At 32.3% G+C, this 15,425-nt stretch overlaps 4 protein-coding genes across 5 annotated transcripts; 2 read left to right on the top strand and 2 right to left on the bottom strand.

Moving 5' to 3' along the window:
- Positions 1-452: 452 nt before the first annotated feature.
- Positions 453-5,404, bottom strand: LOC131840819 (uncharacterized). Its single transcript, XM_059189015.1, has 3 exons — positions 5,274-5,404; positions 2,313-2,471; positions 453-995 (listed from the first exon to the last, which is right to left on the bottom strand). The coding sequence occupies exons 1-3, from the start codon at positions 5,388-5,390 to the stop codon at positions 453-455; spliced, it is 819 nt and encodes a 272-aa protein (XP_059044998.1). The 5' UTR covers positions 5,391-5,404.
- Positions 5,405-8,410: 3,006 nt separating this feature from the next.
- Positions 8,411-10,076, bottom strand: LOC131840705 (probable small nuclear ribonucleoprotein Sm D1). The gene has a single exon (XM_059188894.1). The coding sequence runs from the start codon at positions 9,967-9,969 to the stop codon at positions 9,592-9,594; it is 378 nt and encodes a 125-aa protein (XP_059044877.1). The 5' UTR covers positions 9,970-10,076; the 3' UTR covers positions 8,411-9,591.
- A 254-nt stretch (positions 10,077-10,330) lies between these two features.
- Positions 10,331-13,407, top strand: LOC131840698 (uncharacterized). Of its 2 annotated transcripts, none has more exons than XM_059188887.1 (5): positions 10,331-10,513; positions 11,494-11,587; positions 12,072-12,245; positions 12,658-12,770; positions 13,192-13,407. In XM_059188887.1, the coding sequence occupies exons 1-5, from the start codon at positions 10,409-10,411 to the stop codon at positions 13,249-13,251; spliced, it is 546 nt and encodes a 181-aa protein (XP_059044870.1). In that variant the 5' UTR covers positions 10,331-10,408; the 3' UTR covers positions 13,252-13,407. The 2 variants fall into 2 exon arrangements, with proteins under 2 accessions (XP_059044870.1, XP_059044868.1); XM_059188885.1 differs by lacking the exon at positions 10,331-10,513 and adding an exon at positions 10,947-11,125 and having other exon boundaries at positions 13,192-13,405.
- Positions 13,408-13,614: 207 nt separating this feature from the next.
- On the top strand, positions 13,615-14,961 carry LOC131840699 (uncharacterized). Its single transcript, XM_059188888.1, has 2 exons — positions 13,615-13,761; positions 13,838-14,961. Exons 1-2 carry the CDS (start codon positions 13,758-13,760, stop codon positions 14,233-14,235), a joined length of 402 nt encoding a protein of 133 aa, XP_059044871.1. The 5' UTR covers positions 13,615-13,757; the 3' UTR covers positions 14,236-14,961.
- Positions 14,962-15,425: the final 464 nt, after the last annotated feature.

Below are 15,425 nucleotides of genomic sequence, written 5' to 3'. Positions count from 1 at the left end.
TCCACATTCATATGTAACACCTTCGTATTTTAGGTACAAAATCTATATATCTATACATATAAATAAAATTGTAGTGTCTGTTTGTAATATTGAAATAATCGTTTTTTACTATATGCATATGAATATAGAGATATACACCAAAATAACATTGTTCACAATTTTGTTCCGGCTAATGTCTGAAATGGCTGGACCGATTTTGACGGGACTTTTTTTGGCAGGTAGCTGATGTAATAAGGAGTAACTTAAGCTACTTTTACTTACTTTACAAAAATAAAGTTAAATTCCACGCGGACGAAGTCGCGGGTAAAGCTAGTAAAATATATAAACCAAAAATAAAAACTCTTTAATTCAAAGCAAAATACAAATTAATAAATTATTGAGACACCATAGGTTCTTGATCTATAGTTCTTGATTCGATATATCCCCTCCTTTAGACAGTTGACTTGACGATTTCAGACGCATAGGGTTTTGTGTGTTATCTGTACTATAGACGTGTTACTATTATAAGTAGTAATAGAGGGATCACTGGTATCAGGGTTTAGTGAAACAGCTTCGGACCCATTCGATATATCCCCTCCTTTAGACAGTTGACTTGACGATTTCAGACGCATAGGGTTTTGTGTGTTATCTGTACCAAACATTTCGCATCTACTTTTATTATCTGTGGTGGCGGCCGACAATTCCATATTTGAATTATCGTTCCCGCTCATTTTGTGCTTATATAACTGGCAGTTCGAAATTTGACAGTCATTATTCTCCGTAATGGTAGACGCTGTGTGAACTCGATTACGGGGTCTTGCGCGATTTGAACGTCTCTTCGATTTGGATATTCGATTTTTCCCGCGTGTTTTTGTTTTTTTTCTCGAGTTACACGATCGGTATACGGATTTAGTGTTCCTATTTTGAAATTTCGATAGTTTTTTGACGCATGCTTTACGTTGCTTCGTGTTGACGACTTGTGTCATCTTGCTTCTTTTCGCGCCATATACCGTTACCTACGAATAAAAACAAATATTATAGCGTCTTGGCTTAGGTTATACAGACTCCAAAATGTTATGATATGCATAAAATGTCGAGTCCGACCACTTTTTTAATAAACTAACAAACATTACTAATTGGGGGGGGGGGGGAGGGGAGGGGATTGTTAGTAATATAGACTAATAACTAGCGACCTTAGCGACCTTGCGTAAGAAACCTTAATATATCATTCTTGAAAAACCCCATGCTGTAGTCTCGTGAGCAAACCTCGGCAGGTAGTGCATTCCACAATCAACAATCAAGTGTACGCGGGAGCAAGCTCCTCTGAAACCGCACTGTCCGAGACCACATAGGTTCAGCGTGTGAGGATGAATTATCTGTCGATAGCGAGCGGTGCGATGGTAAAAGATAGCCGTGGACATCATGTCGAGCAATTCCTTAGAACGCAGTATATTTTATAGTCGGTAGAATAAACAAAGCGATACGATACTTTCTCTTTGAACCATTTTAAACAGAGACTCGTAACTAAAGTACGTAATTTATTATAGACTAGCTGCACCCGCGACTTCGTCCGCGTGGAATATAACTTTATTTTTCTAAAATATAAGATTGTGTCTAAAATAAAAGTAGCCTAAATTACTCCTTATTACATCAGTTACCTGCCAAAAGTCCCGTCAAAATCGGTCCAGCCATTTCAGAGATTAGCCTGAACAAACAGACAGACAGACAAACGTTTAAAAAAAGTCTATTGTGTCAAATCTACCGTCAGTTCGGAATGACTTCGAGCTGGGAAGAACTGACAAGAAACTCTAGTCATTCTTTTCAAATGAGGTTGTACATGTTTACAAAAATACAGATACATTTTTAAATTCAAATTAGGGAGAATAGAGTGGCCACCAGCATATGTTATTGTAATTTTATCAAACGGATATAGTAGCCGTAATCCGAACCAATTGGTAAGGTTTTTTTAAAGTGGAGGATGATAAAATGAACATGAAGTCAGGTCAATTAACCCATCGTGACAAATTCACCAGGAATTTATCACGAGAGTTACCAGGGGGTCCACGTGGAGGTCAATTTGGTACATTGCTAGCAATTACGTCAGTCCACATTACTAACAATCCCCTTTCCCTCCTCATCATCATCATCGCAGCCCGGAAGACGTCCACTGCTGGACATAGGCCTCCCCCAAAAATCTTCACGACGATCGGTCCTGCGCTGCTCGTATCCAATGCCTTCCAGCGATCTTGACCAGATATTCGATCTTCGATCTCCGATCTTCGATCTTTCCCCCTATTAGTAGGATTTGTCTATGGTATACATAGTGTACCAACCTCCATGCAAGAACGACGTTTTTTCAGCTCGTCACGCATCTTGGGATAGGTTTCATTGTGTCTGTTTACCTTGCCCACACGATCGCTACTCTGCCGACCCCGGGCCTCGTATTCGCCGTGATGTTCTGAACTGAACTGTTCAGCTCCATTACGAACCTTCTACAAAATTCGATGATTAAAAAAAATGCTTGGGGTACCTCAGTCTCACCTATTTCTATCGCCAAGCAGCTAACTTTATAGGTTGTTTGAAATGAAAGGTTGAAAGAAAGAAAGGAAGAAAAAATAAAAGTACAAAGGAAAGAAATTATCAGAATCATCGCATCTTATCTTATCTATCTATCATATAAATAAAATTGGAGTGTCTGTTTGTAATATTGAAATAACCGTTTTTTACTACATGCATATGAATATAAATACGGTAGGTACATATGCCAAAGTAACATTTTTTACAATTTTTGTCTGTCTGTCTGTCTGTTTGTTCCGGCTAATCTCAGAAATGGCTGGACCGACCTTGACGGATTTTTTTGAGCAGGCACTATATCGTCTGAGTATAAAGTAACTCTAGGCTACTTATATTTTAGAAAAATAAAGTTACATCCCACGCGGACGAAATCGCGGAAACAGCTAGTTACAAATAAGAAACGTTTTTTAATGGCATTTAAACAGCCTAAAATATAAATTTCAAGCTATAGCTTTAAAAAACTCTTTAGAAATAGATGTTGAAGTAATTAAGCTGTTTGCTTTTTGCGTCAAAATCTATATAAAGCGCCGCATATATTCCGCGTAGTGATTACCAAATAAGTTTATAGTATAATGTATTTCCCCTTTACTTTTCATAATAAATCATTATATTTATTTATGTACGGGATTTGTAATATCCCTATATTATTACAATTAATTTGTAATAACTAATATTAGTATTATATGTTAATGTCTTGACTGTACAATTGAGTAATTGTATTCTATGAAATATGTGAATTTTATTGTTCTAATTCTATTTGTCCTAAATAAATAACCCTTTTTCCTCGTGACCGTTCAACTTTTATGGTCATAAGGGGCCGTTCAAGTATGACGTAAGCACTATTGGGTCTTTGCTTTACTAATTTTGGATGACGTGGGGGGTGGGGAGTCTAGATGAAGATTACGTCATCGGTATTAACTTTTTTACACGAATGGCAACCCTCAGATTGCCGTTGCTAAAAAACAATACATTAATTGAAAAATGCTTACGTAAGCATGGGTAGGTGCGGATTATGAATTTGTGAAGCCCTGGGCAAATCTACTTAGGGACCTACCTAAGTATATTCCTTAACTAAAAAACTACACCCAACAAAAACATGCGACCAGAAATTCCCCGTTCCTTTCGATAGACGCGCACTTGCGTTGATTGATCTCTGATTGATTGATTTTTTAACATTCTAGATATTATATTGTATATGTATGTATAATTATTATATAATATTAATATTGGTGTATACTGTTTATATATGTAATATGTTATGTTATTCATTATTATTAATTTGTCATTATTATTATTATGTTTTTTTTTCTCTTCTATTCTAGTGCCACCTCCCACCTTTTGTTTTTTCTCCTCTACCCAAAGGTTGCCTGGAAGAGATTGCATAAGTGATAAGGCCGCCTTTTGTACCCTTTTATTTTAATTACTCTATTAATGTAATTTTCCTGGTGCAATAATGAGTATATAAATAAATAAATAAATATTTTTCTATATTTTAAATATCGTTTCAGTGGGAAATGGGGGCCCTTGGTATCCTCGGGGCCCTGAGCTGCAGCCCGAAAAAGTCCATAGGTAGATCCAGCCCATCATGACCGTTTAACTGTCATGGTCTTAAGGAGCCGTTCAAGTGTTACGTAAGCAATATGGGGGATCGGGGGGTCTTTGCTTTGCTTATTATGGATGACGTGGAGAGTGTTCTAGATAATGATTACGTTATCGGTAGTTATTAATTTTTTTACAGGAATGGCAACCGTCACATTGTCTATGCTAAAAAACAATACATTAATTGAAAAATGTTTACGTAAGCATGGGGCGACGGAAGTAAGAGCTTTGCTTACTTTACCTGAAAAGAGGGATGGCGGGGTTATTTATTATTGTAATAAATCTGATTACGTAATACTTGAACGGCCCCTGTGCTGCGCTCCTTTCTTAGATTTTATTATTAATATTATAAACGCAAAAGTTTGTGAGTTTGGATGGTTGGTACTCAAAAACGACTTAACGGATTTTGATGAAACTTTACAGTAATATATAATAGGCTATACATCAGAATAACATATAGATAACTCAGGCGATTTAAACCGCGGGCACAGCTAGTCTTATATATAAAATTTTCCAGTCATTTATTTGAATTAATGATTTCTATTCTATTCTAGTCTTCCGAAACAGTTTGACCGATTTGTATGAAATTTTATATGCATATTCAGTAGGTCTCAGAATCGGCTACTATCTATTTTGATACACCTAAGTTATAAGGGTTTATTTTTTTTTTCGATTATTTATTATTTGTTTATTATTTTTAAGAATTGTTACGATTAGTTTTTTTATTTATATGCAATAATGGGGTTGAAATGTCTGAAAACAAAAACTCCAAAATAAATCTAGATAAAAAAAATTTTAATGTTATATATATATATATGTACCCCTAAATTTATTATTTCGACAATATTTTTTTTCTCATTTTTATTTTATTATGATTTTGCATTAAAAAATACGTGCAACCCTCAATTTTCACCCTTATAGCTGCTTCAATGCTATATTTTTATTATAAAAACCAAAATAAAACAAACATTTTGCTACTTAAGCGCCATCTAACGGCCAGTAATGAAATCATAAATCAATTATAAATCAGCGCCATCTAGCTGCCTCTCCGATACTTATTTAATTGATTCAATGCGAGCGAAGCCGCGGGTAAAAGTTAGTTACAATGTGGTTGTAATCACCTGAGTCGGCTTCATATTCCTCATCGGTTGGGGGCCATCGTCATCCATAATGCGACAAATCGTGTCCAACACATCACCAGAGCGAACCGTCCTTGAATTAAGGTACTCCTGCGTCATTTTTGGTGTTTTTGTCATTTCTACCGGCAAATATTTTTAGCAGTAATATTACAGTAGTAACATTACACACTTAAACTTAAAAATGTAAAGTAATAATAAAATTATTTAAAAGAGCAACACGCAAGTTTCTTGCTCGTTCTTCTTGTGATGAGACAGCTTTCCGAACGAGCGGTAGATTAAAAAATGTAATGACTATTCAAAAGTGCTTCAATGTAAGTTTATTTGAATAAATGATTTTCTATTCTATTCTATTCTACAGTATAGAGTTATCGCACCTTATTTTATTACTAACTAGCTGTACACGCGACTTCGTCCGCGTAGAATTTAACTTTCATTTTCTAAAATAAAAGTAGCCTAAGTTACTTTTATTACATCAGCTACCTGCCAATAAAAATCCGTCTAAATCAGTCCAGTCATTTCAGAGATTAGCCGGAACAGACAGACAGACAAAAAATGTCATTTTGGTGTATGTACCGTATTTATATTCGCATGTGTATAGTAAAAAACAGTTATTTCTATATTACAAACAGACACGACATTTTTTTTTTATATGTATAGATGAAACATTTTTTAACATCTATTAAGAGGGTCCAGGCTTAGTGGTTTACTACCGCGATTTACTCTGATACAAATCTTGTTGATATAAAACAAAATGATTGTATTTTAATTTTTGTGCAACTTTCCGGTGATGGGAACACCGATAAAAACTAAATTAATCAGAGATGGAGGACAGAGTCAGAAACTTTGTCAACGTCAGGAGGATATTGTTAGTAATGTGAACTAACGATCCCATTGCTAGCAATCATGTCAGGTTGACCTCCACGCGGTTCTCCCTGGAAATTATAGTGATATCTATATTCCTGGTGAATTGGTCACAATGAGCTAACTGACCTGACCTCATGCTCATTCTATCATCTTCCACTGGAGCTCCGCCAGCGTAAAATATTATTGGCGGGTGCTCCATTCCATATAATAAAATATGCCGAGCTGAGTATACCTTGTGTTATGATATTAGACGGATGATATAAACACATTTTTTTGTAAATACATAACATACATATACAGAAAACACTCATGATTACAAATGTTTGTACTGTGCGAGGAACCGAACCCGCTACCATCGGAAGGCAGGTGGTATGCTAAATCTCTACACCACCGTCATGTAAGCTTTCAAATATAAGGCAAGCCGCATATTTAAATTATTGTAATATATTACAAGAGAACCGTGATTTACTACTATAAAAAATACAATATCTAAATACTTATATTTAGTTTTAGACTTACTGTTTTCTTTTCAATTTCTATTTTATTATAAAAATTACATAGTGTTCTTTTATATAAAACTTCCCTATTTCACATTATGATGTTGTCACAAAAATACTTTTCTTTTTTGTCTCTATATATTTTTACTTGCTTGCCAGTAACATGTAATAATTTTCAAAAAGATTAAAAACAAAATAATTATCATTTTAAACTTTTATAGCGGAATATAATTAATAATATAATTTTAAGGAATTAACGTAAAACTCAATTTATGGGTAATTCTTTTTCATTTCGTGCGGCTCAGCTTTGGAATTCACTCCCTTTACACATTCAAGAAAGTCCTTCTATAGGCTCTTTCAAGAAAAAATTATAATCGCACTACATTTATAGAATCGTATGTATTAATTTTTATTCATGTATATATCTGTTTATTATGTTATATATTTTTGTATGTATATTTATGTGTATATAAATATATATATTGTTAGTATATAAATATATTTTTATATTGTATTTACATGTACTTTGTACTTGTAGTTATATATCACATTTGACGTTAATTCTTTAGTTTTAATTTTTAATTTATCTTTTCTTAATTTTATTATTTGCACTCCTGTGAGCCACACACCACTTCCCGTGTCACGCTGTTTTGGGTTGACTGGAAGAGATCTCTTTTAGAGATAAGACCTCCTTTGTAAACAAAACTTATAACATATATTCAAAACAGGTATTTAAAAGTGCAATAAAGCACCTACATATATATAAAAAAGAAGCTGTAATTTTTACGCTAAACATTTATTTAAAACAGCAACACGCAAGCTCCTGCTCATTCTTCTTGTGATGAGGCTGCGATCCGAATGTGATATGATTATCTGTATTTGTCTAGGTGTTTTATTACATTTTTTTTAATGGATGATAATGGAAGGGTACACTCATCTGCGCTAATGGTTTACGCTGACGGGGAGCCAGTGGAAGATGGTAAGATGAACATGAGGTATGGTTAATTAATTAATTAACTTTATTTAATTAAATCAATTAACCTATCGTGACACGTTTACTAGTACCACAGATAACATAATATTACATACTAATACTAATGAGTACTATTCACTAGTTCTACTAGTACTGGGAACTAATGACCATATAGATAGTTATTGGGTCATGTTCAGATATTAAATGTAAAAGTTCAATTTTTAATTTTTTTTTACTAATAATAAAAACCCCTAATGTATCCTTCATTGATTGCCTTTCTTTAACAAAATCTTCAGAAATGGTAACACAAGGGATATATTAGACATTATTACATAACTATAAGAAAACTGCAATACCAATTACTAACAAAATAGGAAAAAAAAAACCTAATAATAATAATTAATAAATTATTAGGATGTCCTACCTTTACCCTATAATGGCCCTTCCTTATTCACTGTCATATTTACCTACATAAAACAAACATTCCTGAATCAACTCTGAATTTCCAAAAAAAAATACAATTTATTATACTTTTTTTATTAAGTGTAATAATACAAGAAATTAAATATAATGATGTAGATTTTAATTAGTATATTACAAATTAACATCATTTAATTAATGTGTAAATTTTATTTAGAAATTAAGAAAAATAAACTTATTGAAAATTACCTATACACCAGCACCACAAACATGACATCATGTTGTCTACGGTACTTTATTTGTTGTTATTGTTGGACCAAGTTGTTCTACATCCGTACCATGTAATTTCACTGCTTTATCTCTGCTTTTATACTAGAAAAAGGTTACAAGGCAAACTGCTTTGTAGCATAGATGAGTCATCTACCTAGTCACAATTTGTATATTAACTTTGATAAAACATGTTTGTATTTGTAGACAGAATATTAGTGCAACCCAATATACTTATCTTACTTAAAAAATATATAAATAAAAAATAGTCATAACGGTTATTTATTACTCTATATTACTATCATATATGTTCTATAGTCAAAGGCATTATAAGACTGTTTACTGGGCCTCAATTAGAAAAAGTGTAAATAAAAAAAAATTACATTATTATTGTTGAACAATAAAAATTATTAAACTTTTTATTTACTTGCAACTTTAGTCTTCATGTTTTTAAGAGTTTATGACTCAATTGCCCAATTAAGATTGTTGCAATATTACATTGTATTAGTTCCTTCTCTCATGATTAGAGTTTCATGTTTTCTAATGACTTTTTACATTATATCAAATTAACTAAAGACCAAAAGATGTGATAATAACTTCACATATTTAGTCTTTCAGAGCACTCATCTAAACTAATTCACGAACTAAAGATATGCACCCTTACGAAGGATGTTATATTAGAAAAAAATAAATAACTGAATAATCAAGTAAAACTGCATGGTCTCATACACATGGCACATATCATTTTCCTATAGTGATGCTATTCTGTGATGTTTATAGGTAATTATTATAACTTTCCATCAACTTGCTTGACACTCCCAATCACAAAATATTTTTTTATGCCTTAATAATGTAATTTATTACAATTGTTTAGAAAGAAAATCTATTTATAAGCTGCAAAAAATGATGTTTTTAAATAAAATATGTTTTCTGCTCTTACACTGTAATAATTAAGAATATTTTTAAAACCTATGCAATTTCTCACGGTGTTCTTTGGGAACTGACCACAGATTCAAGTACAATTTACAATGTAATTATTTGTCAATAAAAGTTGTAACAAATTTGCTTGTCTATGATTGTTTTATAGGATGATAATAAAATTAAAAACACACTTTTAATACAAATTTACACTGTATTGTGAAGAAACATAACATTCTGCAGAGGAGAACTTCAGATTGTTTTATTTGGAAATCACCAGACACTTAATAATATAGCCTAACTTAATAAGACTTTGAAACTCATCACAAATATTTTGGAACTTGACTTATGAGGTAAACGTTTATCGCCGTCCACGACCACGGCCACCCCGGCCGCCCCTGGGTCCTCCGCGCCCTCCGCGTCCTCGCCCTCGTCCGCCTCTCGCGCCGCCTCTTGGAAAGCCCTCGCGTTTACCGCGCCCTTTGGGAGCATCGTCGATCAACAAAGTTTCTAAAGGCAAACTGTCTGGTAATAAAAAGTATCTAATGTTGTTCCCGCGTATACTTAATGTCTCCAACTGTAGTTCTTCTTTATTTTTCAATGTAACTTTAACTGCTTTCAGATGCGTGTTCATTGCAACATCGACGCCGGTAATAGTTCCATGTACTACACTCCCGTTCTTCAGCTCTATTGTCACTGTTTCGTGACTGAGTTTCATTAAAAATCTAACTAGCTTCATTTTTGTGTGTTATTTTGTATTAAAAAGTAAAAACAAAAGCGGCGTCTTTTTGAGGAACTTAACCTCAAAACAAATGGCGATTGGCGGTTTCTACCAATGTTGCCCGCAACACAACAAGTACAATTCTACTATTTTGTTTTTAATAATCAATAAACGTTGATATCTCAAAGCACTAATTTTATTATAATTTATAAATTAAAGCAGCGTGTATTAATATATTCAATAAATAATATTAGGAATAATTTAAGTAATTAACCTTATACATATAAATTGAAAATTACTCAAAACACTGGCTTCGGATAAATAAAACTGTCAGCTTAATGTCTTCTAGAAAAGAACACTATAACAGTATTCTTGTTCGTAGCTAGTATAAGATTAGCTCTTTTCAAAAATTTTATAATTTCTTCGCTACTTTTAAATAGACTTACCTAAAAATATAATGAACCCTGAAGAAAGTTTTGGTGAAATAGAAATTAATACAGAGGCTGAACAAGAAACGATAGAGAAAACTGTTCTGCCTAGATTAGTGCTTACTCGAGAACAGGTTATTAAAATAACGTTATAGTAATAATAATTTAGTAGGTAAACAATATTTTTTAGTAATGGTTATAAATATTTAATTAATTTTAATTGAATATATTTTTCAACACTATAAGTCATAACGTCTGAATCTTGATGCGACTCACCAGTAAGACAACTCTAATTCGGATAATATTGTAATTATTAAAAACTATATAAAACTTTAACAATATTTTACTTTTATTACACTTAGATATCTACATTATAGGTAAATCTTATTTTTTTATAATTATTTTTAAGAGCAATTGCATTTATTTTGTGTGGGTACAAATAGTCAGGAATATTTCTCCGTGTACCTAAAAATGTTCTTTTATTATACCTATCCTTATAAAGTGCATACTGACACTTGTTCTTGATATAATCATTACTGTAACACAAATATCAGTCTATTAAATCGATAATACCGTTGCTAGGCGTAACTGCATAGATTTATAACGTAATTTGTCATCGTTTTAAAATGAATGATATAAACATATCAGGCACTGCGGAGTTTTCTGATATAGATACTGAGAATAGGGACTACCCATCGCCAGACGAAAAAGAGGTTCAAGCAAAATTTATTTTAACCCCTGAACAGGTACTAAGAAATACAAGTAACACTAATATTTAATACTAGCTGACCCGCTACACTTCCTCTGAATCACACTTGCTTAACATTTATCATTATATTTTTTTATTTTTTTATTTATTTATATAACTTCAATGTACAAAATACCAAGGTAAAAGTACATATGGCGGACTTAACGCCTTATTTCGCCCAATTTACATAATATCTTTTTAAATTATAGCCCATGTGTTTTGAATTTTCTGTTCCATTATTTCAATAAAATTGATAATTAATTTCATATGCTTTATAATACCAAGTTACCAAAATCATTTTTACAGATAGGCATGTATATTTTGGTGAAGTTTAAATAATATATAAAAAAAATGTTTTTTCATCAGGAAAATGATTTGCGACGTGCATTCAATCTTCTGGATTATTCCGGGGAAGGAAAAATAAAATCAGCTGATTTTCGTGTTGCCATCAAAGCTTTAGGTATGAAATATATTATTGACATAAAATAATACAGGATTATTATAATTTGACACGTGCATTCATTTTGACACGAGATTTTATATACCTGTAAGTAAAAGGATAATTAAATACTCAGACTTTGAAATTGACCAGTGGGGGTTTATACGATGAGCAGAAAGACGGATCATTTATCCCATCTTCTCAAAATTGTCACGTATTTTTTACGATGGTTCCCGGCGGGAACCGCCTGATCAATCTGACATGTGGTCATCAGCCCACATTACTAACTATCCTCTTACCACACTCTATGGTATATTACTAATGGTTCCCAGGGGGAACAGCGTGGAGGAGAGGTGACCAGGTACGTTGCTAGCAATGGAGTAGTCATCCCATATTGCTAACAATTCTCTGGTATATTACCTACTAGCATTGGAACCGCTACACCCCTATCCATTACTAACAATCCCCTCCCCTAGAGGAATTTATAGTGTTCTAAATATTTCAGGATACGAACCCACGAAAGAAGAACTTCAACACATGATTAATGCTGTAGACAAAGGTGACACGGGAAAGCTCAGTTTTGAGAACTTTCAAACTGCTATCATGAGAAAGGTCATGTCCCAAGACAGTGATGGGGATATTATGAAAAGTTTTCGTCTGTTTGATACAGACGATACTGGTAAAGTATTATATGTACATATAATACTAACGACCCGTCCCGGCTATGCACGGATGCGTTACAAATCTTAGAATTTATCAGCTTGTTCTGTACTACAATATTCATGTAATATACCTACATATAAATCTTCCTCTTGAATTACTCTATCTATTCCTGAAAACTACATTACAATTCGTTGCTTAATTATAAAGATATATGCGAATAGAAAGAAGTCGCGAGTTTGTTTTATACTATCTAAAGACATGCGGTAAGCTTGTCCCCAGCTAGGGAGGAGAGTATGTGAGAATTTCTCTAAAAACCGTTTACTTGGATAGTCGAGAAAATGTGCCAAACAAACATGCTCGCGGATAGTGACGCACTTCTGCATTTATATTATTAGTATGCATTTATACGAGATTATAAATAATTTCAGGTTTTATAAGTTTTGAGAATATAAAACATGTGACGCATATACTCGGAACGTATTTAACAGATGAAGAAATCGAAGAAATGATAGACGATGCTGATAAAGACTTCGATGGCTTCGTAAGTCTCACAACTTTATAAAATTTTAACTATACCTAACTAAAAATAAATATATTTATTAGTACTTTCTTAAGCTTCAAAAAAGATATGATTAAAAATGTAACTGTGGAAAACAGATGCTTGTACTACTGTAAATTAATTGTTGATATTCCTAATTCAATATTTTTGTGATTAAAAATATAATTATACGTGTGATGTCAACTTAAAATCACAAAAGCAATTAATGGTAATTGTCGTTAGCATGTATTGTTTAATACACAGCTAAAACCCTCAATTTTATTGTCTAAAATAATAAAACATTGCTGATTCACTACATAATGAAATTTTGGTATTAATCCTTTTATCACATAACAAAGAAAGTTCTAGAACTGTTTTAATATATTTTTTTTTAATATATAATGTACATTTCGTTTTATTTCAGATTTCAGTGGAAGAATTTATGAAAATGATTAAGAACAGTGTTCATATTGTGACTCCATAGATTTTGATTTTATTATCAGTTTCCTAGACGGCTATAAATCTACTACATTCAATTCTTATTTTAGTTATGGCAATTTCTAAAGCATTGTGGGTCTTTTATGATGCAACTTTATATTGTTAAAATAATTACGTTGTTAATTAATAATTTGTTTCCTGAAAGTACATAATAGAACAGATAATTGTAATAACTCGTTAATTAAATTGTGACATAATAATCATATATTTCGTAATTCTTATTCGATGTAGCATTTAATCTACCTCATTAAATACCCAAAATATGCCATAGACGTACCTGTCTACTTTCGAATGACATTGAATTTTACGGATCTATGATTGACATTCAAATAAAACTGACGCCCATTAACAGTTACAATTCAAAGATCGAAAATATTAAATTTCAAATAACTTTTTGTTTACTTTTGAAACTGTTTATGTTTAATCATTTAATTGTAACAAATCTCTGAATATCAAGTTTATAAAGATACTTACGCATAACACCACTTAATAATGGGTAAATATGTGTGCATATAAGTTTGTAGAACAATGTTTTATGATACAATTTGTCCCCTAAATAAATACCTTTGCAGAAATTGAAGACCTTACGATGGAAGAGAAGTGTGAAAATCTCATGAACGTAGTGGTGGAATCCCGAAAACGTTTTGGAAAAATGTGCATAGACTACGAACGTAGAATATCCGTAATGGAAAACAGATTATTGGATTTGCAATTAGAAAGAATATCAAAGCGTCCTTGTAACATGAAACCAACTGTTCCCATTGCGGAGGAAGATGTGTGTAAAGAAATTGAGGACTTCACAACAGAAATAATGGACCGGCAACACCGAATAGATGATTTGAAGAAACGATTGAGGAATACTCTGCAGATAGTTGTACAGTTGAAAGCTGATAGTATTGGCAGACGTCTGAGGGAACCTATAACCGTCGATATAATGTTAGCACAGGCAAAGCAAAAGAAAATGACATAGCAATACATTTTTTATAATCTTTATATAGTATTGTGTATATATAGTAAAGTAAAAGATGCGGCTGCTATTTGTTTCCTAATATCTTTTAAATTACATAACGGATTTAAATGCAGTTTTCAGCAATAGACTGATTCAAAGGAAGGTTTATATGTATATTACATGTGTGTTATATTATAGAATAACATAAGGAAATTATAGATATGTAATGCATCTGGGCAAAGTATGGATGGTTCTCTAGTAAATAATAAACACTGAACAATTCATATAGTGCCATCTATTCTATAGCTAAGCAGAGCATATGTGATGGGTACTAGACTAATTATTACTTTTAATAATAATAATTACGTTTTTGTAAATAAATATAGGATACATAGAGAAGACCTAGACAAATACAAATAATTGTACTCTTATGCATGATTACAACTGTATTGATTGTGTGAGGAATTGAACCTGCAACCATTAGAGGAAAGATGGTGTTATAATCAGAACACCTCAAAGGCTGTCAAAATGTACATTACTGGCATGTGGCTCTTTCACAGTTACATACCTAGTCCATAGTTTCCTTGATTTAAAAATAATATCTGATAACATATCCTACGTTGTAAAATTTTGAAAATTGGTTAAACATTGTTGAGTTTTCCATTACTTATAATTGTAATTTTACTATATCTTTTAATGCTTCAAACCATTCATCTATACATCTAGACATATAAATAAAATTGGAGTGTCTGTTTGTATTATTGAAATAAGCATTTTTTTACTACATACATATGAATATAAATATGGTACATACACCAAAACAATTTTTGTTTGTTCTGGCTAATCTCTGAAATGGATGGACCGATTTTGAGGGTACTTTTATTGGCAGGTAGCTGATATAATAAGGAGTAACTTAGGCTACTTTTATTTTAGAAATATGACGTTAAATTCCATGTGGACGAAGTCTCGTGTACAGCTAGTAATAAATATAATTAGTCAATATAATTAGTACTTGTGTTTGTCAGCTATGTCCTCCGAAATGACTGTTTCATCCAAGATCATTATCTTATCTACTTCATCTAAGTTTATCACTTGGATGAAATTTTGTATGTTATACACTTTTTTACCTATGTGGGTTCCTGGATGGTTTCAAAAGAATTGAACCTGACAAAATAATGTATGCCTGTCATTTAGTGTATTAACACACGACG

Source organism: Achroia grisella, unplaced genomic scaffold (genome assembly GCF_030625045.1).
Source record: "Achroia grisella isolate CSIRO2021 unplaced genomic scaffold, CSIRO_AGI_Agris_v1 utg149, whole genome shotgun sequence".
Classification (NCBI taxonomy): Eukaryota; Metazoa; Arthropoda; class Insecta; order Lepidoptera; family Pyralidae; genus Achroia; species Achroia grisella.
The sequence above is the reverse complement of the archived record's forward strand: the minus strand, read 5'-3'. Positions and strand labels throughout refer to the sequence as shown.

Bases quoted from the DNA above. Each gene is read 5' to 3' on its own strand.
- LOC131840819 (XM_059189015.1), bottom strand. From the start codon at position 5,390: ATGACGCAGGAGTACCTTAATTCAAGGACGGTTCGCTCTGGTGATGTG. The intron at 2,472-5,273 runs GTGATTACAACC...CGAATTTTGTAG, and splicing joins GGAATATGAAGCCGACTCAG to AAGGTTCGTAATGGAGCTGA. The intron at 996-2,312 runs GTTGGTACACTA...TTTTATTCGTAG, and splicing joins AACGTCGTTCTTGCATGGAG to GTAACGGTATATGGCGCGAA.
- LOC131840705 (XM_059188894.1), bottom strand. From the start codon at position 9,969: ATGAAGCTAGTTAGATTTTTAATGAAACTCAGTCACGAAACAGTGACA.
- LOC131840698 (XM_059188885.1), top strand. From the start codon at position 11,006: ATGAATGATATAAACATATCAGGCACTGCGGAGTTTTCTGATATAGAT. The intron at 12,246-12,657 runs GTAAAGTATTAT...AAATAATTTCAG, and splicing joins GTTTGATACAGACGATACTG to GTTTTATAAGTTTTGAGAAT. The intron at 12,771-13,191 runs GTAAGTCTCACA...GTTTTATTTCAG, and splicing joins ATAAAGACTTCGATGGCTTC to ATTTCAGTGGAAGAATTTAT.